The 26,457-nt window shown below is 30.6% G+C and overlaps 1 protein-coding gene across 4 annotated transcripts in view; it reads left to right on the forward strand.

Moving 5' to 3' along the window:
- Kifap3 (kinesin associated protein 3) overlaps positions 1–26,457 on the forward strand; it is a 143,246-nt gene that overhangs the window by 23,716 nt on the left and 93,073 nt on the right. For all 4 annotated transcript variants that reach the window (XM_027935034.3, XM_071600329.1, XM_071600328.1 and 1 more), the window contains exons 2-9: positions 2,251–2,382; positions 6,964–7,118; positions 9,596–9,651; positions 10,197–10,338; positions 15,497–15,596; positions 17,223–17,347; positions 19,035–19,133; positions 24,806–24,984. In XM_027935034.3, the coding sequence (XP_027790835.1) occupies positions 2,251–2,382; positions 6,964–7,118; positions 9,596–9,651; positions 10,197–10,338; positions 15,497–15,596; positions 17,223–17,347; positions 19,035–19,133; positions 24,806–24,984 (988 nt within the window). The remainder of the gene's footprint in view (positions 1–2,250; positions 2,383–6,963; positions 7,119–9,595; positions 9,652–10,196; positions 10,339–15,496; positions 15,597–17,222; positions 17,348–19,034; positions 19,134–24,805; positions 24,985–26,457) is intronic.

Genomic DNA, 26,457 nt, shown 5'->3' on the forward strand with positions numbered 1-26,457 from the left:
TTTCTCCCAATTTATTTTTTCATTTTTATTTATTTATTTTTTGGTACTGAGGATTGAACCCAGGAGTTATTAACCACTGACTCATATCCCCAGCCCTTTTAATTTTTTTTATTTTGAGGCAGAGTCTTGCAAAGTTGCTTAGGGCCTCGCTAATTTGCTGAGGCTGGTCTTGAACTTGCAATTCTCTTGCTTTAGCTTCCCAAGTCCTTAGGATTACAGGCACGTTCCAATCACACCAGGCTGTTATTTTTTAAAATGAGATATCACCAGGCATTTCACTAAAATAAGCTGGGATGAATTTGGTAGATTTCCACTTTGTATTTTCAGCTTCTGCCATTGTCTTGTCTAACACTGTGTTGGACATATGAGCAGATGATAGAGTTTCTCTTTAAGTAGCCTATTGTGCCATGCTATGGGTATGGCAAAGTGCAGGAAGATGCTATGAAGCCCCTTGGTAGGAACTGGATGATTATATGTTGGGTTATTTGTGAAAAATATATAGAAAGTAGATGCTGAACAATCCTGCCATAGAACACATAGAGAGTAGTTTGAACACGTTCTACATTGGCTTTGTGATTTGTTGCATAGTTGTAAATATATAACTGTTTGTTTTTCTTATTATTTGGTCCAACTTTATTTTGCAATAAATTCTTTTGACAGCAACATTTTTTTTAAAAGTACCTATGTATTAAAAAATTAAGAACCACATTATTGTTTCTCAGGAAAAATGATAATGAACGTGACACTAGTTATCACCATTTATTGTGTATGTTAGCGGTCATCATAATATCACATGAAATCTAGAAACAAGGGTGCACTTCACAAGTCAGTAATTAAGAATACTATGCTTAAGGAAAGGGCATGTAGCCCAGTGGTAATGCTCTTGCCTAGCATGTGTGAGGCCCTGGGTTCAATCCCACTATTGTAAAAAAACAAACAAACAAAATTACACTACCCAAAGGTGACAATTTATCATTGCAGTTATAGAAGGTGTATTTTTTATTTACTTTGTGATGCATGACTTTTCAATGACATAAAAAGTATGAACTTTTTGTAAAATAGTTTAGCATATAAAAACAAAATGAAGCAAAAGTATTGAAAACTAGAAGAAATTTGCAATTTAAAGATATCAGTTTGATATCAATCATGATGCTTTTCAAGTAGAATATCATTTTATTCCAAAAATAGCTTAAATTTTTTCACCTAATTGATGGCATCCAAGTAAAGCCTTTTGAAATTGTGTCAGTAAACATTCAACATTATTATAAATGCTATATTAAATTAAATTAAGTTTGCAAGTTAAGCATTTAAGATAAAACTACCACATAGTGATATTACAAACATAAATTTTGATGCACATCATTATGATAAAAACAGTTTTCTTACTAAATCAGCAATCCACAACAGAAGTGCACTTGTCATAGGTTGCATGCAGACATAATGCATAGCCATATCTAAACAGGCACTTTCCTGTGTACATATATAAATACAGCATCATGAATCCCTAGCTTGAACTTCTGTTCATTATCTTTTAGAATTTGTACCATCCTTTTAAATTTATGTCTATATCTGATTTCCTAATTCCTTGATTCTTGCTGGTTTCTGACTGCTTTCATTCCTTACAAACTTTTTCCTTCTGTATATCTTACTATCACATTAATTGCTGATCTAACTAGACTGTAAGCTTCAATGTACAGTAGTTAATTTTTTAAAATAGGAAAGGCAGCAAAATACAACAGACACTAGTGTGGCAGTATGTATAAACGTGGATGTGTAACCAATGTGATTCTGCAAACTGTACACGTGGTAAAAATGGGAGTTCATAACCCACTTGAATCAAATGTATGAAATATGATATGTCAAGAGCATTGTAATGTTTTGAATAACAAAAAATATAAATTTAGATGCAGCTATCTTTGGTGGGAAAGAGCTAGCTTTCAGATGAGATCATTCTCTCTAAGGCTATCTTAATTGTTTGTGTTTCATTCACTTGCTTTAATGCATGATTCTTTGGGTAAATATATTTTTTCTAAGGTAGCACTATTCATAAAGGTACTTTCTCCAGGACTTGAAATTATATATATGGTATAAAGTTGTAGAAAAGGAGTTATTTCTTGTCCCAGGTTCAGAGTAAATCTGATTCAAAGGCATATGCTAATCTAGTCCATGGAGTTTAGAAGAGAAGCTAAGTTAAAAACCATGGACATTTTATGAGTTTTTAATGTGGCTCTTTTAAATTTTGTGTTATAGGAAAGTTAAAGGAGGGAATATTGATGTACATCCATCAGAAAAAGCACTCATTGTTCAATATGAAGTGGAAGCTACCATTCTTGGAGAAATGGGGGATCCCATGTTGGGAGAAAGAAAGGAATGCCAAAAAATGTAAGTTTTCTTCATTTGTGTACATTTTGAAAGTAGTAAACCTTATACAGACTTTATACAAATCTGATATTATTTAATCTTCATATGATAAATGATTATAATTCTTTCAGAAGTACTTCATATTATTAAAGGAAAGATTATATTTAATTATAAATATGAAGTTTATTTATTCCAGAGAAAGTAAGGTTTTTGTGTCTACTAACTTGTAAAATCAATCATGAAAGATGTTTATTAAGGACTTGTTAGTTTAACATAGGAAATTTAGATCTTAAGGAATTTTGTGTTCTTTTTTCCCTGAATTTGCAGGAAGTAATATGACTTTCAAATATTGAAAAGACATTGAATTCCTCCCTTGAAAATCTAGTCCTCTGAAAGATGTTAGTAGTAAGACAGATTTTTCTGACTCAAGCAGTTGATCTTAGATCTCCCAGTATCCTACAGTCTTTCCTTCCTGCTTTGGCAAGAGTCCTTTGTGAACTGGCCTTTTTCATTAACCTGTTCTATTGGTGATTATCTCACCTTCCTTCTATAATTTTGGGGAAGTAGAGACATTTGAGATTGCCTAGTAATTTCTCCCTCAATCCTTTTTCCTCCATAAAATATTTTGACTTGGTATCTACTTAGAATTTCTATCCTATGTCTTGGTAGAGTTAAGTATGTGCAGATTACTAGGAGAACAGGTGGTATTTACCTCAATCCTTTTTCCTCCATAAAATATTTTGACTTGGTATCTGCTTAGAATTTCTATCCTATGTCTTGAGTTAAGTAGAGTTAAGTATGTGCAGATTACTAGGAGAACAGGTGGTATTTAGCATACTGAGAACAACTTTAAGTATATTGTGGTGATTCTTAACAGGAAGTGATTTTGTTCACAAGGGGACACTGGGTAGTGCCTGGGGACATTTTTAGTTGTCATAATAAGAGGGGTACTATTGACAACTAGAGACCAAGTGTAGAGAACAAGTGCTGCTAATCATGTTATGATTAGCACAAGATAACCACCTGTGACCAAGAATTACTACAGCCAAATTTCAATAGTACTGCAGCTGGAAAACCCTGGTTTATAGTAGAAGTATACTAATTTGTAAAACCAATCATGAAAAATGTGTTTATTAGCGACTTGTTAGTTTAACTTAGGAAATTTAGATCTTGAGGAACTAACTTCAAAGAGAAGTTGCCTAGTATCTTACTCTAGGATCTCTAATAGGTCTTCTTATTTGAGTTAGAAGGAAACTAAATTACCTTAATAACTCATTAAAGATGAACGAATTCTTTAGATAATACAGTAGATTAAAGAGAAACACATGTGTTCATACATACTTTACTTTTAGATTCCAGCTACTGCTTTTTATTGTTCTCTCATTTGAGTTTTTGTGATTACTTTATTTTTGAGAACACATGAAAATATCTTATTATTGGAAGAAAAACTCAAGGTTGGGTTCTTTGCCTTTAGAACCTCATACATCCACACTTCAGGAGAGAAATTTAAAGTTTGTATTCTTAAGTATGCAGTCACTAGCCTCATTCAACTGGAATGCAATGATAAATATGTTACTTTAAAATCTGCAGACTTTCTAGACAAGAGTTACATTTGGTAGAGTTAGCCACATGGAAAGAGTTACTGCCCATTGTGGTTAAAGTGCACTTAAATTTTAGTAAGAGAAAAATCAGTAGATTTACCTTGTAAAGCTCATGCACAAGATGGAGAGAAATCATATTGTGGTACCAAAGTGGTTTTGGGTTTTTTTTGGTTTTTTTGTTTTTTTGTTTTTTTTAAATTTGGGAGGCATTATTAGTTGTGAGAATGAAGAGAATCTCATAGATTGAGAAAGACATGAAGTGAAACTGCCAGTGGTATGCCCCCCTCATTCCAGAAGTCTTATATTTTATTCTCCCCTTTGATCAAAGGAATTTACAAACCCATCCTCAACTGAGTTGAATTTTCTGAATATTTCTTTACAGGAAAGTGTTGGTCCTAATCCAAAAATAATATAGGTGATACTTTGTGAGTTTATGATGTTCTTCATAGACATATGGTGCCTTCTATTCATTGATACAATTAATCCAGTAAACATAAGCTGACATCTTCTGAAAATTTCTCACCCTCCTGAATTTTTTCTTATCTTTTTAATAAATGACAGATTTAGGAGAGAGTACACACTAAAATCAGAAAATTTGTCTTATTATCCTGAGTGGAAAGAAATGAATCAGATTGCTAATATATATTAGAATGGCTGAAATCCAAAACACTAAGAATAACAAGATATCAGCAAGGATATAGAGAAGCAGGAACCCTCATAACTTTGGGAATATAAAATGGCATTCATTTTGTTAGAAAATGTTGTAGTTCCTTGCAGAGCTAAACATACACAAACCACATGATCCAGCAATTGTTCTCCTAGATATTCATCAAATGAGCTAAGAACATAAATCCAAATAAAACTCAGCATATGAATGTTTATATTAGCTTTATTCATAATTGTCAACAATTGGAAGCAGCCAAGATATCCTTCAGTAGTGAATAGATAAGCAAATGGGTGCAGCCTATACAATCAAGTATTACTCAGCAGTAAAAAGAAATAAATTATCGTGGGACGCAGTGGCACACGCCTGTAATCACGTATCTTCCTTGAGGTGGGGGAGTAGGGTGGATTGGGAGTTCAAAGCCTACCTCAGCAACTTATTGAGGCCCAAGCAACTCAGTGAGACCCTGGGGGTATGGCTCAATGGTTAAGCACCCCTGAGTTCCATCCATGGTACCAAAAAAAAAGAAATGGACTATCAAACTATGAAAAGACATGAAGGAAATGAAGGAGTCTAATTGTATATTGCTAAGTGAGAGAAGCCATTCTGAAAAACATATGTACTACATGATTCCAATTACATGACATTCTGGAAAAGGCAAGCTATAAATATAGTAAAAAGATTAGAGATTGCCAGTAATTAAGGGGAGGGAGAGATGAAGAACAGGGCATTTCAAGGCAGTAAAACTATTCTGTATGATACTATGATTGATATATATGACATGCTTTTATCAAAATTCATAGAACACAAAGAGTGAACCCTAACATAAGCTATGGACCTTGGTTAATAATTATATGTATTGATTTTGATTCATCAGTTATAATAAGTATACCAACCTGATGCAAGAGAGTAATAATAAAAAATAGTAAAATATTAGAAACTATGAGGGAGGCATATATGGGAGTGTTCTACTTTCTGTATAGTTTTTCTGTAAACCTGAAACTTCTCTAAAAAGTCTGATAATTTTTTTTTTTAAATTGTCTTCTCCATCAGATTTATTGAAACAGTCAGGGCTTTTCCAATTCTTTGTTAAAGTTAACCATGGAGTTTTCTTCTAAATGTACCCTCCTTGCCATCTACCTTTTGTTGTGCAGCTAAAACTATTCAAAAATATAATCAGAACTTTATAAGACTTAATAGGGACCAAAAACTTAAGTAGATTGAAGAAGAAAATATGATTAAGGACAGGCCATTACTAGAGTTTTTGTTAGAAACTTTAGACATGCCACTCTAGGAAATTTAAGCAAAAAGGAATTTATTAGAGACCATTAGGTGGTTTGCAGAATCTCTGGCGAACAAGATTTGGGGTTGTCTGTGTTAGCTAGGAATAGTATCTAAGGCACTTTGTTGGACTGGTTTCAGGAGAGATCATCTGCATCTAATAATGGTTTGAAAAATAATACGTTTAGAGCATTATCTGAGATGTCCACTCCTGCTCCAATAGCTTGATATCTCCCTCCCCACAAAATTAGCCATCTTCACCAAGAAATAATTCTACACAGTGGAGGCTTGCTTAATATTCTTTTTTTTAATGTAAACCTCTCATAGGAGCAACTGCTTGATAGTTTTTTTGCCAGTTTTGATTCTTCACTCTGGACCTGATTTTATGTTTTCATAGTTTTCCCACATGCCATGAATCCATTAGTTAATTGTCTTAAGACTTGAACTATCTTTTCTTATTGGTCTCTCAGTGGATCTCTTGGGCTAAATTTAAAAGGAAGAGGGAGCTGGTTAATTATTATATTTAATATACTAATATAAGTATAAAATCTATTCATTTGTTCCAGAATTCACAGAATTCTTCATACAGGTCTTAAAATGTGTCTTGCTTTTTCTCTTTATCTATGTTTTATTCAGTTGCCACCAGAGCAACTGAATTTGAAAATATCAAGATTATGTCTTGTCCTAACTTAAAAAAATAAAAATGTGGGTGAGGTTAAATATATATATTTCTTTGTGGCAGTATGGATTCTCAAATCCAATAATGACTTAAGACTATGAATTTTACATCAGAAATGCTGCTTTAAAATAGAACCTCAGAAGGTTCTGTCCTGCCTCAACAGAAGAAGATTTATGTTGCTTTTTTACTTTGCCTGTCCAGCTCAAAGAAAATCCCTGTTTAGTGTTTTTCCTATATAGGACTTTATTTATTTTACTGAGATTCTATGGCCAGATACGTATTGACTCTCTTAAAATCTGTAAACCATTTTAGAGTAGTGTTATTGAATCTGTCACATACTTTAGAATATCTGAGTTAGAATTTGAATGTGCTTGCAGCATTCGTCTGAAGAGTCTCAATGCCAACACAGATATAACTTCTCTGGCTCGGAAGGTGGTTGAAGAATGCAAGCTCATTCATCCCTCAAAACTCAATGAGGTGGAACAACTGTTATACTATCTGCAGAACCGCCGTGATTCATTGTCAGGAAAAGGTAGGTAGGAGAATTCCTTATTTTTTTGTGTGTGGTGCTGGGGATAGAACCCAGGACCTCACAAAGCCAGGCAGATATTCTGCCACTGAGCCACAACCCTATCCCAGGAATTCCTGATTTTTAAATTTAAAACCAAAGTTGTTTGACTAGAGTTTAGACTTCACATAGTTGAATGTTGGGTAAGGTTGTTTTTTTTTTTTTTTTAAACTAGTACTGTGAACAAGTAAGCAAATGAGAGAATAAACAAGCATTACTTTCCTTTAAGCCAGTTTTTATTGCTTCCACATAAAATTATCTGACCTATTTCATTGTTTTTGTACTGAAGTACACTGAAATAAGGAATAAAAAAGGAATCTGTCAGATTGACTGTAGAATAATAAAAGAAGATAATTTAAGGAAGAAACCAATTTTTTCCCATCCCAACTAGACAATATTTTTAAAATTTCTTAATTGATGTTTAATTTATAATTTGAATGAATTATTTAAGTATGTAAATTTTAAAAAAAGCATATGTCATGTGCTTTAGACTATCCTAAAGATGTAACTTTTATAAATAAATCTTCTTAATGGAAATATAATCTTTTTTTTTCATTCTTCAACCCCTATATTGTTGTATGTTCAATTCCTTCATATAAAAGAACCATAGAATTAAGGTATTACAGCTAGAAAATTCTTACAGAAGACATTTTCAAATAATCATCCAGAAAACAAAGTAAAACTTTATTTCAGTGAACAGTATCTCAGATTACTGAATGCTTAGTAATACCATTTCACAGTATTTACTAAATTTACATATCTTTCAACATTGATGGGTTCTAAAATATGATGCTTCTAAAATAACATGTCAGTGTCCAAATTTTGACTGGGTTGTATAGAAAAATAAATAAAAATTTTGTTTTGACTTTTTCCAAATTAGTATTTTTTTCTCAGCATTATTTATTTCCCAGCAAATAAAATGCCTTGTGCCTAATATATAATTTTATTATTTAGCCCTAAATACACCATCTAATACATATTAAATGCTCACTATATATTTGTCAAATGAATTGAATGGCTATACATTTATTTAAAAGCAAAAATAGGCATTATGAACTTGATTACTTCCAATCCCATAGTAAATACTCAGTGTATATACTTTTTTAATTATTAAGAGGTGTTATATAGATAAGAAAATGTCAATGCAAATTTTATTAAATAAATATTATCTAAAAGGTACTCTAATTAAGATGTTTATAAATGATGAGAAATGGCATCTTCAATTAAATTCAAAGTGAGCACAGCAAATCTGGTAATGTTTTAAGATCTGTGTGTATTTATTGTGGGTTATACAATAATAGTTAAATTTGATCTTTCAAAGTGGCAAATTCATATAATTCTAAAGGAATTTTTGCTAAAACATCTTTAAACTAGTGAAAACTTTATCACTGAGTTTTCAGGATGAATCAGATTTTCTCCTTCTCTCCCCAAAATTAAAAGAATATGAAAATATTTTGTATAGTCATACATGGACAAAAATATTAAAATCATTATTTTCTCTGTTTAGACAAAATGCTTTACTATATTAATGTATACTTATTTTTAAAATATTAACAATTTTACTTGGTATTCAATATTTCAAAGCCAGAAGCCTTTTTCCAAAAAGTGACTTAAATCAAAGCAATAATAATTGATCATGTGATTTGTCACCTTAAGGGATTTTTTTCTTTGCTAATTGAAACCACTGTTTGAGACAAAATTTAGCTGTTGAGATTCATCACTCTAGAATGCCTCCTATCCTCTGAAAATAATGAGCTAATTCTATTATATGTATATTTAGTTGTTAATTATTATAGAATCAAATTTTTGTATTTTTCTAATTTAACTCACTGTAACATGTATTACTTAGGTTTTGTACCAGATTGCAAAAGTTTTATAGATTTTTTTTTCAGAAATGAAATTTATGTTTTTGATTAATTCACCTTTAGATACCTCTTTATTTGGGAATAACTATACATTATTTTAACTTGAAATTTGACCTATCATTTCTTATTCTTCACCCTTGTTAGTTTTTATTTTAGTTTTAACATTACTCAGTTTTTTTATATTATCTATTATCTTTTTCTTTGCCTTATTAATTCAACTATTTCCACCTTAAATTTGAATAAGGAAGGGAAAAAGAGGATAATTAGAATTAACTATTGTGCCTCTTGTTAATAAGTCTTGCTGAGCACATACCCAAAAAGTTAACCAAGAAGAAAATTAAAATTGTTGCCCAACATAACTTTGGGATTATAGAATTTATTAGTTTATTCTCTCCTTGATATTATCATTAGAACAGATGGATGGATAATAGATGAGCATTTTTATACATTGAAAAGAGATAAGTTTCATCAATTAATATCCCCAGTTTAACTAGAATCAAACTCAGCTGTTGAAAATAAAATTACCCAGAAACCCTAAAAACCTAACTCTCCTCATTAAAAAAAATCTTTTTGCAGAAAAAAAAGAAAAATCAAGCAAGCCTAAAGATCCACCTCCTTTTGAAGGAATGGAGGTAAGAGTGTATGAATTCTGATCTAATAAAGGACTGCTTGTAAAATATTGCCTTTTACCATTAATAATGCATATAATCACATTAATCTGATGTGGAATTTTAAAAAAATGATTGAACTTAGAGGTATCTGAGAAAGGTAGAAAATTGATATTTAATTGATACTGAAAATTATTGGTTGTGTGTTTTAAACATTATTTTGTTAAAATAAGTAGTAAAAGTGTTTAGATTATTCTTATTGCAGGGTTTTGAAATATTATTTATTCTTTTATAGTAGATACAAATAACTTTGTATTACATTAAAATACTTTACTGACAAATTTCAGAGTTTATATACATCACATTTTCTCATTGTTACACTTCGGTTTTAGAGTCCTAGAACCCAAAGGCTTAAAATCCCTATCTAAAAAGAAGATAGCTACTATGAAGTCTTTAGAAATTGGTTTCTGGTTATAAAGGGTAGTATAGTGATCCCAAAATATCAGTATTTTAGCAGTTAATCTGTTGAGCATTATTATTAAGCCTTTCTGCCTCTTATTTTGTTTCAGATTGATGAAGTTGCTAACATTAATGACATGGATGAGTATATTGAATTATTATATGAAGATATTCCTGACAAAGTTCGGGGTTCTGCTTTGATACTCCAGCTTGCTAGAAATCCTGATAACTTGGAAGAACTACTATTAAATGGTGATTTATGTCTATAAACATTTAAACATTAAAAATAGAAAAATTATTGCAAAACAATTCTACCTCTAAAGTTTATATTCATATATTAAGTATTATGTACATGCATAGACATGCATGTGTACACACACACACGATTTTCATGTCTTAAATATTTACATTCTGAATTCTAGTACTTCTTTTAATAACTTTATTTTATATGTTTATTTTTTTAATGTGGTGCTGAGGATCAAACCCAGTGCCTCCTATGCACTAGGCAAGTGCTCTAAAACCCCAGCCCCTGTAATACTTTTTAATGTATTTAGGAATATTTTCTCACTTTCTATTACTTTTCTGTTTCTCTTTCTGTTACTTGTCTGTTTCTCTACTGTCTCTCAATCTATTACTTGTCTATTTCCCATGGTATATCTTTTTTCCATACCTCTACTTGCACACCATGTGTGTCTTTGAGTCTAAAGTATTTCTATTTCAGGTAGCATATGGTTGAATTATGTTTTTTTATTCATTTTTATCCATCAAAGTGTTTAGTCTATTTAAGATTAATGTAATTAACTTATAAGTTAGGAATTGAATCTAACATTTTTTATTTATTTTCTATATAATTCTTTTTTATTACATTATTCTAATTTGTTATACATGATGGCAGAGTACAATTCATTTCATGTTACACATATAAAGCACAATTTTTCAAGTCACTGTACACAAAGTATTTTCACACCATTCATGTCTTCATACATGTACTTAGGGTAGTGATGTATAACTAATTCCACCATCATTCCTACCCCCTTGTACCCTCCCTGCACCTCCCTCCCCTTTGCCCTATCTAAAGTTCCTACATTCCTTCCATGCTCCCCATCCCCATTATGAGTCAGCATCCTCATATCAAAGAAAACTTTGGTTTTGGGGGATTGGCTTTCATCACTTAGCGTTATATTCTCCAACTCCATCCATTTACCTGCAAATGCCATTTTATTCTTTTTTAATGCTGAGTGATGTTTCATTATGTATATATACCAAAGTTTCCCATCTGGGTTGGTTCCACAATTTAGCTATTGTGAGTTGTCCATTGATATAGCTGTGTCCCTGTAGTATGCTGTTTTTAAGTCCTTTGATTATAAGCAGAGGAGTGTGATAGCTGGGTCAAATGATGGTTCTATTCCAAGTTTTCCCAGGAATCTCCATATTACTTTCCAGATTGGCTGTACCAATTTGCAGTCCCACAGCAAAGTGTGAGTGTGCCTTTTTCCCCACATCCTTGCCAACTCTTATTGTTGTTTATATTCTTGGTAGCTGCCATTCTGACTTTTTCCTCCTTACTCCTCTGTACTATTTAGCCATACAAATTACATATCTATATAAATCCATCAACACAATTATATAATTATCATTGTATGCATTTCTTTTTGTAGATTTAAGTTACTATACAGTGTTCTTTCATTTCAGTTTGAAGGGATTCCCTTCGTATTTCTTGTAGATAAGGTCTGCTAGTTATAAATTCTCTTTAAGTTTTTGTTGACCTTATAGTAACTTAATTTTATTAGTTTTTTGAAGGATAGATTTGTGTTATATAGAATTTTCAGTTGATAGGAGTTCTTTTACCTCTTTATATTATCCCATTTGCCTACATGTGTGTATGGTTTCTGATAGAAAGTCAGCTGTGATCTTTTTGAGGATTCCATGTATATACTAGATTGCTTTTCTTTTGCTACTTTCAGCATTCTCTTTGCATTCATTCTTACCAGTTTGACTCTGATGTACTTTATTGAGTGTTTGTTGTTGTTGACTTTGCATTTATCTTACTTGGAGATTGTTGAACTTTTTGAAGGTTCAGATTAATATTTTTCCACAAAAATCAAGTTTCGGTCATTATTTTACTAACTATTCATTCTGCCTTTTTCTCTTCTCTGCCCTTGGGATTCCCATTATGTATGTTATTAAGCTTTGAGGTGCTCCCTAGGTCTTTGAGGCCATTTATTTTTTCTTCATTCTTTTCCTCAGACTGAATTATCTAAGTTGATCTGTCTTTACAGATCTTTTTTCTTTCTGGTTCATATCTGCTGTTGAGACCTTCTTAATTAATTTGTCATTTCAATTATTTTATTTTCAACCAGAGAATTTCTATTTGGCTCTTTTTTTAATAATTTGTATCTTTGGTGAAACATCATTCTTATATCTTTATACACTTTATTACTCAGCCATGATTTACTTTAGTGTTTCGTATATAATTATAGTAGCTGACTTAAAGTCTTTGTCTCATAAATTCAACATCTTTGCTTCCTCATGTACAGTTTCTTGTGAATACTTTATTTTCTGAGTATGGTCCACACTATTCTGTTTCTTTGCCTTGTTGCTGTTGAAATAATATCATTATAACAACTTTGGAAATCAAATTCTCACTATCACTAGTGGTTGTTATTGATGCTGTTTGTCTGTTTACTGAGTTATGTGGATTGATTTTATAAAGTCAATATCCTTTGCCTGTATGTCCACTGAAATTTCTCCTCAGTTAGCTTAGTGGCCAGCCAATGTTTGGACAGAGTTCCTTGAACATTTGGCAATAAGTCTCTGAGCCTTTGCTAAGGGATTCTCTGTATTTTGGGGCATGTCTTTAATGCTCAAGCAGGTTGTTTAAAAATTTTTCTTTACTTCCTGCTTTTGCACCTTGTCTCGGGTTTAGCCAGATATGAGAGATGAGGGCCTTTAGGTCTTTCCCTGGTAAATGTACAACCCTGCACCTATGCATTGCCTTCTAGATTCCCAGGGATATATTGGAGCTTTTTAAATTCCTATGAATATCTGATTTCTCATTTTTCCTTTTTTAAGTTTTTTGGTGAACCTTTTGTTAATCCTGTTTTTTAAAAAAGAAAGCTGATATGAGGCTACCTCAGGCCGTTGTTATGTTACCAACAATAGTGTTTGACAATTATCCTGAGTTTTAAGATACACCCCAAGAATGGAGTTTTTCAGCAAGTATCCAGATAGGTGGGTTGGTGATAGTTCTCTGCAATGGAGCCTCAGGCTCCTCTTCCCTGTAGGTCTTGCCAGGCTATTCTGCTGGCTTTTATAGTTCTTGTAGTTGTGATACTACTGGTTTTCAAGGAACACAAAGCTAGACAGAAGGATAGAATTAGGGTAAGTTGAATTGCCACGAAACTCATTCTTCTTACCAATATTCAGCCAATTTTTCTGTGAGTTGTTTTTAGTTAATTCCCATGGTTTTGAAAAAAGTTGATTTTGACAGTTTTTGCCAGATTTCTTATTTGATCATGGAGGAGTAGATTTTGGGAGGTAGTTTGCCATTCTGAACGTGCCTTAAATTCATTTTTGTTAAAAATGATGAGTTAGGGATGTAATTTTACTTTTTTCCATATTGGAATAGCCACTTATTCCAACCTAGTTAGTGAATGCTCTTTCCTTTCCCCGTATTCAAAATGTCTTTTTTACTATATGCCTACCATTCTTCTATGGAATTGATGCTTTTTGAAAACTTATTCTTAAAAAGTTATTATTTGCCAAATACTATACCCATATATTCATGGATCTATTTTAGTGTTCCCATATTTATTCCCATGGTCTATTTGATGAGTTCCAAACCAATATAATCCTGTTTGTTGTTGCTGCTTTTTTGTTTTATATTTTAACTACAGTTTTAGAATATGTAAGAAAAATGCTCTAATTTGCCTTTTTTTTTCCTTAAAAACTTGCTCTGTCAGTGTTGTACATTTGACTAATGTATAATTTTGAGATATATTTATGTATTCTGTGGAAAAACATAATGGCATTTTGATTGAAATTGTTTTCAACTTATAGATAAATTTTTGGTTACATTTTGACCTTTATGATTTCTTTTGGCTATTTCTTGATAACATGTATTGAATTCCTGTAGCTATGTATTTGTTGACATCATCCTATATTAAAGGAGAAGAATGATATAAAATTAGGCAAATAAATCACTAAACCTATAGCTAAATTTACATTATAGAATGTGGAAATATAATTAAAATATAGAATATAGAATTCCTTTGGGAATTACCAGATTCTTTATTAAGTAGGACTTTGGGGGGATTTTTTGCATATTGATATGCACTGCTTTTCTACTTGTTTGACATTATAATAATTTTGTTTAAAATATACATTATTTCAGTGTTCTACATTGTGAATGTGAATAATATTGTGAAATGCTATTGTAGGATGTTTTTTAGTTGTCTAAAATATCCTCCACTAAGTGGATTAAAACAAATACTGTACCCATGTATTCATGGATCTATTTTAGTGTTCCCACTTTTTATTCCTGTTAATAAATACAGTTAATTTATGTTTCATAATCTGAATAGCCAGAAAGTGGGAAAAAAAACTGAACCTTTTTATAACGATAATAAATACTGATAATTCTGTCCATGAAGTACAATAGATCCTGAGTACTTATTAAAGACAGTTGGATTATGACATAAACATACAAGTATTTTAGTTTAATAAAATTTTTAAAAATTGGTAAGACAATTTTTGGCAATGTAAAACCAAAGTCATTACTTTATATTTACTTAATATATGTAATTTTCATTTATCAAATCATTAATTTTACTTTCCTTTAGATAAAAAATTTAGCAGAGATGCTCATTAACATGTGGGATCTAATTTTTGAAAAATATTTGTTTGCTTATGGCTGTTGGCAGGTGATACTGAAATAGACATTTTTTCTGTAAAATTTTATTTGATTAATTTACTTTATGGAGCTAGTGTTAGTCTGCTAACACCAAAATGTTATTATTTTTTCTAGATTTATTTTAATTTTTCCCTTATACATTAAATAAGATGTTAGAAAAAAATTGGTACCAGAGTAGTAAGATTCCAAGTGGAAATGCAAATTAAGAGATGAATGGCCCTTTTTATTATTTTATTGTCACCATAATATTATGTTACTTTAAACCATATTTAACTTATTTATAGTATAGACTTGAAGCTGTTCATTATAAGTTTTTAAGTGAAAGTTTATATTATAATTTTTAAAATAGCTTTCTGTATTGGAAAGAAGTATCTTACTTTTTTGTCCCAGTTTTAGCTTAGCTTTGTAATTTATTCATGAGTCAACATTTAAAACCAGTCACCCTTTATACTAGAGGCAAGGGAAATGATTATCTTTGTATGTCTCCTTTTTCTTTAGAAACTGCCCTTGGTGCGTTGGCAAGAGTCCTGAGAGAAGACTGGAAGCAAAGCGTTGAATTAGCTACAAACATAATTTACATCTTTTTTTGCTTTTCTAGGTAAGTATAAAACTTATAAAATAAAAGGCTGGTCTATCTCCATTGCTATTTGTCTGCGTCAGTTTGTAGATTATAGGTTCTCTGGGTCTTTCTGTATATTTTCCTATGCTCTTTCCTTTTGTTCCCTCTCTTTCCTTTTCTGTTTTGCTTTCAGTTATCTCTTCATTTAGTCTGTACTTACCCATGCCAGCACACACACCCAATGGGTTAGTATAATGGTTTAGGGTTTAACAGTAGAGTTTAACATTTGAATCCAAGCCTACTATTTATTAACTGTGTGAATGTGATTACTTAATTGTGCCTCAGTTTCCTCTTGTGTAAAATTTGAATAGTAATAGTGGTAGCCTTTTCAGATAGTTTTTAGTTTTAGATGAGTAAGAACTACAATTCTTAATAAAGTCTGATCCAGAGTAAGTGCTCAGTAAATGTTTTTGTTATATATACATATATATGTGCAAATACAAGTACGTATATATTATGTATCTCATTTTTATCATATATTTTTAAATCTCAATTTTATTTTTTATCAATTTTGTACATATTTATGGGATAGAGTGTGATGAGATATTTGTATACAATGTATAATATCCAATCAGGTCAATTAGTATATTTTTCTTTAAGTTTTTATCATTTCTTTGTATTGAGACTTTGAACTTCTTCATTCTAGTCCTTTATAAAATAGATTGTAAATTGTTGTCAGATATAGTCATCCCACTATGTTGTAGAACATTAGAATTTATTCTCCCATGTAACTGTATGCTTCTATGAAATCAACTTTTTTGTCTTCTAAATAGGATAAAGAGTTACAGTATTTGTCTTTCTGTACTAACTTGGACACTTAACGTAGTGTCCTCCACTTCCATCCATGTCACCACAAATGACAGGATTTTATTATTTTTATGGCTGAATAACATTGCATTTACACACAAATATTCTGAAGAAAAATGTTTGTTAAGACATCATGAAAAATTTCTTGCAATTCCTAGAAAATTGCTTGCCTCCATTCTAAAATGCCAGAATTAGCAAATAAATATTTATAGAATAAATTATTTGGATGAATTAATTGTCTAGGAAACATGTAAAACTAAATTGCTAGTATTTTATTAATTTATTCTGTTACAATTTATTCAAACAATGAATATAACCTGTCTAGTATGGTACATTATCAACTTTATTAGTAGTTTGAAAATTTATTCTGAGACTATCCAAGTAGTTAATATTTTTGTGCTTAATTATTTTTTTAAAAACATTTATTTTTTAGAAGTAGTTGGACACACTACCTTTATTTTATTTATTTATTTATTTTATGTGGTGCTGAGTATTGAACCCAGGGCCTCACACGTGCTGGACCAGCACTCTACTGCTGAGCACATCCTAGCCCCTTTTGTGCTTAATTATAAAAATTTTATTTGATTCTTAACTTCTTAAAATGTATGGTGAGGGTAGTATATTAAAATATATTTAAAGTAATCTTTTATATATATCTGGCAATTCCAAATCTTCCTAGTATATTAGAGACATATTCATTTATTGAAATGTATATGATTTGTGCCAGTGTTTGCTGAAACCAAATTTCATGGATCAAATATATTCCTTTAAATACATACTAAAATCTCTTCTTAAAAGCTTTTCTCAGTTTCATGGACTTATAACTCACTATAAAATTGGAGCTCTATGTATGAACATCATTGATCATGAGTTAAAAAGACATGAGCTTTGGCAAGAAGAACTTTCCAAGAAGAAGAAAGCTGATATCCTTTCAGAGTCTCATTTTGACCTATGCTGCCTATTGATAAAGATGGTTTTGTTTTGTTCTTTTATTATTATTATTATTATTATTATTATTACTTATCACATTGCTTGGAAACCATTCAAAAGTATGTTGATGGTTAAGATAAAGATTCAGAGTATCAGAATAAATACAGTTTGACATAAGCATTTTTCCTCTTCTGAACTTGGATTAGTTAATGAAATGGAAGGAAGAAGCCAGTAGTAGTTCAGGATAACTGAATAGGCGAGACTCTAAGTAGCCTCATTATGTCTGCTAAGATCCATTGGTCAGCTGAAGCATGGGTCACCATTGTTGCTCTTGTACTTCTATTCAAATACAAAGAAGACTTTAATGGGAATTGATGTGAATTGTGTAATGAACTTAATTTAACGTTCTGTTTTTCTATTAAATTATGTTTTTCTAGTTAAGTGCAAAAATACTGTTTTTGTTTTTTTGTTACTAGGGATTAAACCCAGAGACAATTTACCATGGAGTCACATCCCCAGTCCTTTTTATTTTGAAATAGGGTCTCACTAAGTTGCTGAGGGTCTTTAAGATGTTGAGGGTGGCCTTGAACTTGCAATCTCCCTGCCTCATCCTACAAGTTGCTTGGATTATAGGCATGTGCTACCATACCTGGTGCAAAATACTGTTCTTAATAAATACAAATTTGAGAAGCTTATAGAATGATAGAACCTGTGAAACAAACCTCAGAAATTATGTTTTAACTTACATTACCATATTACAATATTTTCTACAGTTAACTTGAAAAATAATTATATAGTCTTAACAATGTTATTGCCTATTGGTTTAACCCATTATGTGGTTTGGAATTCTATTTATTATAATGTTCCTTCACTTAATGAACCAAAGTCCATCTCCAAATAACTTCCATCCCTTTAACTATTATCTGCTGAAGTAATATAGAATATTCTTTTTAACATTACAATTCTCCTCTTATTTAAAAATACATGTCATATTTCTTAGACAATTTAATTTTTATAGATTGAAGGCTGGCTTATTCATATCTATCCTAATGTGACGTTTTATAGATTAACAAGTCATGCTCATAACATTCCTTTTAATCCAATTTTTATTGATATCTTTTAAAAAATAAAAACATTATTCCTATTTTACAGAATAGCATACATTTTTTAACTCCCCTTTGTGGAAAAAGTGGACCTTTTTCATTGGAATGTTTTTCTCTTGGCATCTCTAATCTGAAGAGGGTGCATAGAGCTTTAGATTTAATCTGCATTCTTTGAATCCATTTTGGGCATCTATTTGAAGTAAAATCTAGTATTCTTAGTAACTAAATCATTTTCTGCAAGGCAATAATCTTGGCATGGAAGCCCTTGATAATCATTTGAAAGTTATAGAGTTGGCAACTTACCTAAAACATTTACACCTAATTTCTAGGAATTCAAGTATTTGGTGAAATTCAAATATTTCCTGATTCAAAGGAATCTGAGGAAAACCTTGAATACTGGACTAAGGTGTCCTGTTAATAGCACAAATATTGGGCAGAAAACAACATTTTAGTTAAACTGTTGGTTAGAGAAAATAACTAAAGTTGCATATAAAATATTAATAGTATTCTTCTAGGTATTTTTCAATAGGTTGTCTTTGCTTTGGTTAATATATATGATCCTTAACTTAGTTTTTACTTGATGAAGACCTTGAAAATCAAACCTTGAGAAAGGATTATGAAAAAACTTTTAAAAAATACCAAGGGCTTGTGGTAAAACAAGAACAGCTACTACGAGGTATGAATTTCTAAGCAACTGGTAAAGCAACAGAGAGCTTACTCTAATTTGTTTTGTTCCATTTATGTCCTACCAGTGAACTAATACCAGAATAATGAGAAATTCTATAACTTTTAATATGCTTCAAGTTCTTCTGTCCTTAGTATGAATAATAGTATTTTAAAGTTCACTATACTGTTTTTCACAGTTTAGCCCCTTAGTGTATTTTAATTCGGTGTGTGACCTTTTCAATGAGAATCTTTATCCCTCAAACTCTTAACTTAATTTGTTTAATCAAATGAATTATTTGATTGCATTCCTAGAAAAATGATGCAGAAACTTGCAAAATATTTCTGTTGTTTGATAGCAAATATCCTTATTTCTAAGCTTTATTAAGAGATGTAAAATTTAAATGACATGGTTTTGCAGTCATTAGTGAGATGCAAAATCTTATGATGGTTAGTGAGAATGATCTTGATCTTTGAAGAATGCATTCATTTTCTGGTTTTTATATGGCTGTTAACTTTGTGCATGGAAATATTGTGAACTCCCCCAAAATTTTGAGTCCCTGAAAATTATTAGCACTTTTAACTGTACTGAAAGTATTTGAAGTTGAGTAGTTTAATTTAGCTCCACCTATTGAAGAAAAAGCCAGATTTTCAAAGTTAATTTTAAACAGTCTAGAAAATAATACATATGACAAATGTCAGTATATAACCCGAAATGCGTCAGATCTAAACAAATCCAGTTGTTTACATGTCATACTCTCAAAGCACTACATTGATTTTTTTAACATGTAAAACTTTAAGCTTTGTTCCTAACCAAATATTTTACTAATGCAAGTATTTTATGTTCTCTTAAACAGCTTTTTTGAAGTATAATTGATAAACATTAAAGTATATAATTTTAAAGTATACATTTTGGTAAATTTTAATATATGTAAGTAAATGTGCAACTATGACCACAAGGTAAAGAACGTATCCATTACTCCTGAAGTTTCTTCATGTATCCTTGTAATCATCTCTTTCCTTCTCCCTTCACCCTGATTTCCAGATAATCACTGATCTGCTTTCTCCCACTTTGGTTGAATTTACCTTTTCTAGAATTCTTTATAAATGGAATCATATAGTATATATCTTTTTTGTCTTATTTTGGTGAGCATAAAGATTCATCCATGTTGTCAGATTTATCAGTATTTTATTCTCTCTTATTTTTGAATTATATTTCTTTGTGTTTACTTGTTGATATCATTTGGAATATATCCAATTTTTGGCAATTACAATGCTGGTGTGAACATTCATCTACAAATCTTTGTATGGACAGATTTCATTTTTTTTTACTTGTTTAAATACGTAACTGGTGATTTGGCTGGATCATGTTAAAGGTGTATGTATAACTTTATAGGAAATTGCCAAATGGTTTTCCACACATCACTTTATGTTCCCACCGTGGTTTATGTGAGTTCCAGTTGTTTTACATTGTCAATGATTGATATGGTCAATCATATTAATTTTAGCTAATTTTAAATATTTGGAATATGGTATCTTATTGTGGTTTTGATTTGGACTTCCTTCCTTATTATATTGAACATCTCTTCATATGTGCTGATCTGCCATCTCCTTATCTTTGTTGAAGTATCTTTTCATATCTTTTGACTATTTTCTTAATTGGATTCTTTATTTCTTTATATGTTTTTTGGATGCAAACCTTTATCAAACAGGTGATACATTCAAAGATTTTCTCTCTCAGTTTGATTTAATTTTATATTCTCCTAATAATATCTTTGAAAAGCAGAATTTTTAATTTTTATGAAGTACAAGTTTTTTAATGTTTTATTGTTCATGATTTTGGTATTGTATCTAGGAGATATTTTCCTAACCAAAAATTAACATTTTTCTCCTATTTTGTTCTAGAAGTTTTATAGTTTCAGGATTTGCAGTCAAGTATGTAATACATTTTGAGTTAGTTTTTGTATATGGCATGAGGAATGGATCACATTTCTTTATTTTTGTGTATGACTCTCTAGTTACTCAACACTGTTTGTTCAAAAGACTATCCTTTACTGAACTGGTTTCTGTCTTTGCCAAGCTCATTCATATATATGTGTGCATGCCTCTTTTTGCTTTGTATCCTGTTCTGCTCATTACTTGGGTGTAGTTTATTACCAGCAGCATATAGTAATCTACAAAGTGTTAATTCCATTTAGTATATTTTCGTTGATTTTTCTGTTTGTTTTTCTATTTTATTGAATTTTATTTTAATCTTCATTATTTCCCTTCTTCAGCTTACTTTGTGTTTAATTTGCTCTTATTTTGTTTTTTAAGGTAGAAACTGGGGTCATTCATCTAAGACCTTTGTACTATAATGCAGACATTTAGAGCTGTAAATATCACTCAAAGCACTGCTTTGACAGCATCCCACACATTTTGATATGTGCTGTTTTCATTTTCATTCAATTCCAAATCCTTTCCAATTACCATTTTGGTTTATTCTTTGACTCATAACTTATTCAAAAGGGAGTAATGTTTGCTTTACATATATTTTGTTTTGGGGGACTTTTCAGATCTCTTTGTGTTGGTGATATTTAATTTAATTCCATTGTTACCAGAGAAAATGCTTTGTGTGACTTACATTCTTCTAAACTTATTAACACTCACTTTATGGTCTAGAATTTTTTTTTTTTTTAAGCAAAAGTCGCATGTGCACTTGATTGTACATTCTACTGTTTTTGGATGGAACTTTCTATAAATGGTGGTCAGATAAAATTGGTTAACAGTGATATCAAGTCTTTACATCTTGTTGATTTTTCCTGTTCCTTCTCTATTAATTATTGGGGGAGTAATACTAAAATATCATTGTAGTTCTGCATTTGTCTATTTCTCCTGAGGTTCTATCAATTTTCACTCCATATATTTTAAGTCTCTGTTCTTGAGAATATAAAAACATATTTGTAATATACTCCTTATAAGCTGTCCTTATTATCTTTTTGGATGTTCTTCATTATAAGTGGTAATATTCTTGGGTCTGAAATTTACTCTTTTATATATTAATATAGCCTCTCTGGCCTATTTATGACTTGTATTGGCATAGTATATATTGGTCCCTCATTTTCATTTCTAACATGTCCTTATTATCAACAGCATGTGGTTAGGTCTTGATGTGTGTGTGTGTGTGTGTGCACGTGTGCATAAAAGCATAGGTGTGCATATTTCTCCATTTTTCCTTATCTGTTTTCTTGTGGATTGAGGGTTTTTAAAATTCCATTTTATCCCCATTGTTGACTTAGCTCTTAATCTTTTGTAATTTTATTGATTGCTTTAAGGTTTGTATTACACATCTTTAATTATAAGTTGTCTATCTTGAACATACATCTTTAACTTACATTAGTTAAGTCTGCTGTCAAGTAATATTATCCTATTTTATGTTTGTTAGAACCATTTTTCGTTTCCTGCCTTTTTTCTATTGTTAACATTTATTATATTTATATTATAAATTATAGAATGCATTATTTTATAGTCAATTTTATTTTAAAGATAATTGAATCATAAGAAAATAATCTTGGGCTGTGGTTGTATCTCAGTGGCAGAGCGCTTGCCTAGCATGTGTCAGGCAATGAGTTAGAACCTTAGCACCACATAAAAAAATAAACAAATAAAATAAAGGCATACTGTCCATCTCCAGCCCTAAATTAAAAAAAAAAAAAAAAGAAAATAATATTGTGTATTTATGTCTCTAGTTTCCACTGATCTTATTCCTTTGTTTTGATAATGTATTTCTGTCTGGTGTCATTTTATTTTTGCCTCTGGGATTGCCTTTAAAAATTTGTGTAGGACACATGTACTGATGATGATTTACTTTATCTTTTGTACATTTAAGAAAGACTTTATTCTTTTTTGAAATATTTTAACTTGGTTTCAAATTCTAGATTGAAGGCGTTGCGTTCTCTCTACTTCACTGTTGCCTTGCTTGCATTGTTTTTGATGAGATGCCTACTGTTATCCCATTTTTGTAAGATTTCTTTTCCTCTGGCTGCTTTTAAGATTCTCTTTTTATCATTTGTTTTAGACAATTTGATTATAATGTACCTTGGTGTAATCTTCTTCGTGTTTCTTTTTCTTGGAGTTCAGTGAGTTATTGGAACCTGGGTTTATAGTTTTCATTAAATTTGAAAGTTTTCCTCTACTTCTTTAGGAACTTCAATTACAAAATTATTAGACCACTTGAAGTTGCCATAGTTCTCTCATACTCTTTATGTTTTTGCTGTTTTCCTCCTATATGTTTAATTTTTGATAGTTTATGATTATTTCTTCAATTTCATTGATCTTTTCTTCCAGCTCTAAATTACAGGTTAATGGCATCTAGTTTATAATCTCAAGCATTATAGTTTTCATTGCTAGAAAGTTTGAATTTTTTTTTATCTCCCACATCTTCACCTAACTTTTAGAAGATCCAGAATACAATTATTTAACTTTGAGTGTTCCCATTTAATAATCCTGATGTTTTTGTCAATTCTAGGACAGTTTCCATGGCTTTTTAAAAATACCAATAGGTTGTATTTTCCTGCTTCTTTGAATAAATGGTAATCTTTGGCTGTTAGTGTGAAATCTAGGTTGTTGGGTGTTGTAAATTTTTTTATTCCTGTAAACATTTGCAATCTCTTTTAGGACATAAATTGAATTACTTAGAAAAAAATTAGACCTTGTTCTAATAATTTTGTTAGTCTGGACATAAGCAGCATGCTTTAGTTTAAAATTAATTATTCCCCACTATTGAGGCAAGACTTTCCCAGTGATTCTATTACCCCATAAATTATGAGATTTTCAGTATGCTTGGTACAAACAAGCATTATTTCTAGCCTGGTGTAAATATCATATGCTTTTTCTTCTAATTCTCTCATTTGATTCTGACCCCAGCCTCAGTTAGATTTGAAGTGGTTTACAAATTAAATGAAATACTAAAATAATGAGTAACATCAAGACTGTAAGAGAGCAAAAAGACTACTGAATAACTTACATAATTCTGACAGAACCTTTTATATCTTAACTCAGAAGCTCCCTGTCAACAAAGCAAAATGAAAAAATGTTATGTTACATATTTTCACTATTAGAAGAAAACAATCATCAGTTTCCTTTTGAGAACCTAAGCGTTTTTATTATGGGAGCTAAAAGAAATTTTACATAGAACTAGTAGACATTGACCTCAATTCTATCTAGGATAATAGTCATATTACTGAATTTCATGTACCTTTCCCTATGGTGACAAATAGAAAACCAGTTTGAATATGCAAAACCGGTTTTCATATCCCTACATGGTACAAACAAGCATTATGTTATGTTATTTTGGATTAATTTCTTAAATACAAACAGACTTAATTGTTGAAGTTTTGATGTATTACCTTCTTTTTTATGTATCTAAAAATATTTTTCCTGTCTTGTTTTAGTATCTGCTGACTTAAATACCTTTAATTGCTGTTTCATTACTATTAAACTCTAAGCTCCAAGAAAATAGATATCAATGTCACTTTGTTATTTATCTATCTTATCTATATATTTTATATAAGATTTATGCCTCATTCAATAATAATACATTTTTTCTAGTGAGCCAATTACTAATGTTATAATTTTATATTACCTATTTTTAATTGTTGATTAAATATGCCAAGCATTTAACTCTCATCTGTTTTACTTTTGTAGTTGCTCTTTATTTGCTTCTGAATCTTGCTGAGGATACTCGAACAGAACTGAAGATGAGGAATAAGAATATAGTTCACATGTTGGTGAAGGCTCTTGATCGGGACAATTTTGAGCTGCTTATTCTAGTTGTGTCATTCTTAAAGAAACTGAGCATTTTTATGGAGAATAAAAATGATATGGTAACTTACAAAGCTCCTTCTTGATAGTTGATGTTAGCCATTTCAAGTTAGGATATTTTGGTTAAAAAATAAACATTTTTGTGGGCTGAGGTTGTGGCTCAGTGGTAGCGCATTTGCCTGGCATGTGTGAGGCACTGGGCTCGATTCTCAGCACCACATATAAGTAAATGAATAAAATAAAGGTTCATCAACAACTTAAAAAATATTTTTAAAAAAGTTTAAAAAAATAAATAAAAATTTTTACCCTTATTAAGGTAATTCTGAAATTCTGAATAAATATTTCAATAGCAATAACTCACTGAAATGGCTTCATATTCCAGATAATTAAAGCTTTCTGTTTAAAAATATTTTCTAATATATAGAATATATCTTGTCATAGTAAATATAATATATAGAAAGTAGTTTAAACTTAAAATTGTATTTCAGGTTCATCTGATCTTATTTTTCCTTAAATATTTTGCCTTCTGCATTTCTGATATTAGTATGTGGAATTATAGTTTAGCATAATCTCTTCTTTGTTACCCACCATTACAATTAGTAGCTACAACCTGTTGATTTTGCTTCTTAAGTATCTCTGGAAGCTATTCCTTCCTTATAGTTCCCTGTGCTATTGAATTAGTTCCTACCCTCTTAATTCATTCCTCTTCATTTCTTGTTTGCATTATTACATTAGGCTTCTATTTGCCTTTTTGTATTGTGTTGATATGATTGTCTTTATGAAGTACAAGTTGAGCATGTATTATTTCTAATTCTGTATACATAATGTGTAAATATATAAAGGTATATTTTTTTTCTTTTTTTTTGGTTGTGTTGCTGGGGATTGAACCCACTTTCTTAATGCATGCCAGGCAAAAGGTCTATGTCTGAAATATATCCACAGCCCTAATGATAGAAAAAAAATTCTTACCTGCTTTTTTCCCACAACGTTAAAAAGTCATTATTGACACTTATTATATTAAAATAGATTACACATTCACCATACGTTGTTTTTAGATACTTAAGTTGTTTATAATTTTAGGCATCATAAATAACACTTCAGTGTACATATTTGTATATACATTTCTTATCTATATTTCTGATTACTTTCTTAGAGTAGATAACTAGGAATGGCCTTAACTCCATTGAGAACCATTTTTAGAATTATGTGTCATTATGTGACTGGCAAAAGTCATTTTTCCTTCAAATAATCCGTCTAAATATTTAGTATTTCTGCCTATTCTTTTTTCTTCTCTTAAAACAAAAAGAACTAGGAAATTGCTTTTGTTATATTAAGTGTCATGCCATGCTCATTGAAAGCCTGAAGCTGATTTATCAAATTCAATAAGTGCCTTGAATTGTGACTGTTGAATATATGAAATTTTATTTTACCTTGATGTATTGAATGTGTTTTTATCATTAATATATAATTCTTGTGATGAATTATATACTTTCTATTGTTTTGAGAATGTGTGTACCTAAAGAGATTAATCAAAA

This window comes from Marmota flaviventris, chromosome 12, assembly GCF_047511675.1.
Source record: "Marmota flaviventris isolate mMarFla1 chromosome 12, mMarFla1.hap1, whole genome shotgun sequence".
Lineage (NCBI taxonomy): Eukaryota > Metazoa > Chordata > Mammalia > Rodentia > Sciuridae > Marmota > Marmota flaviventris.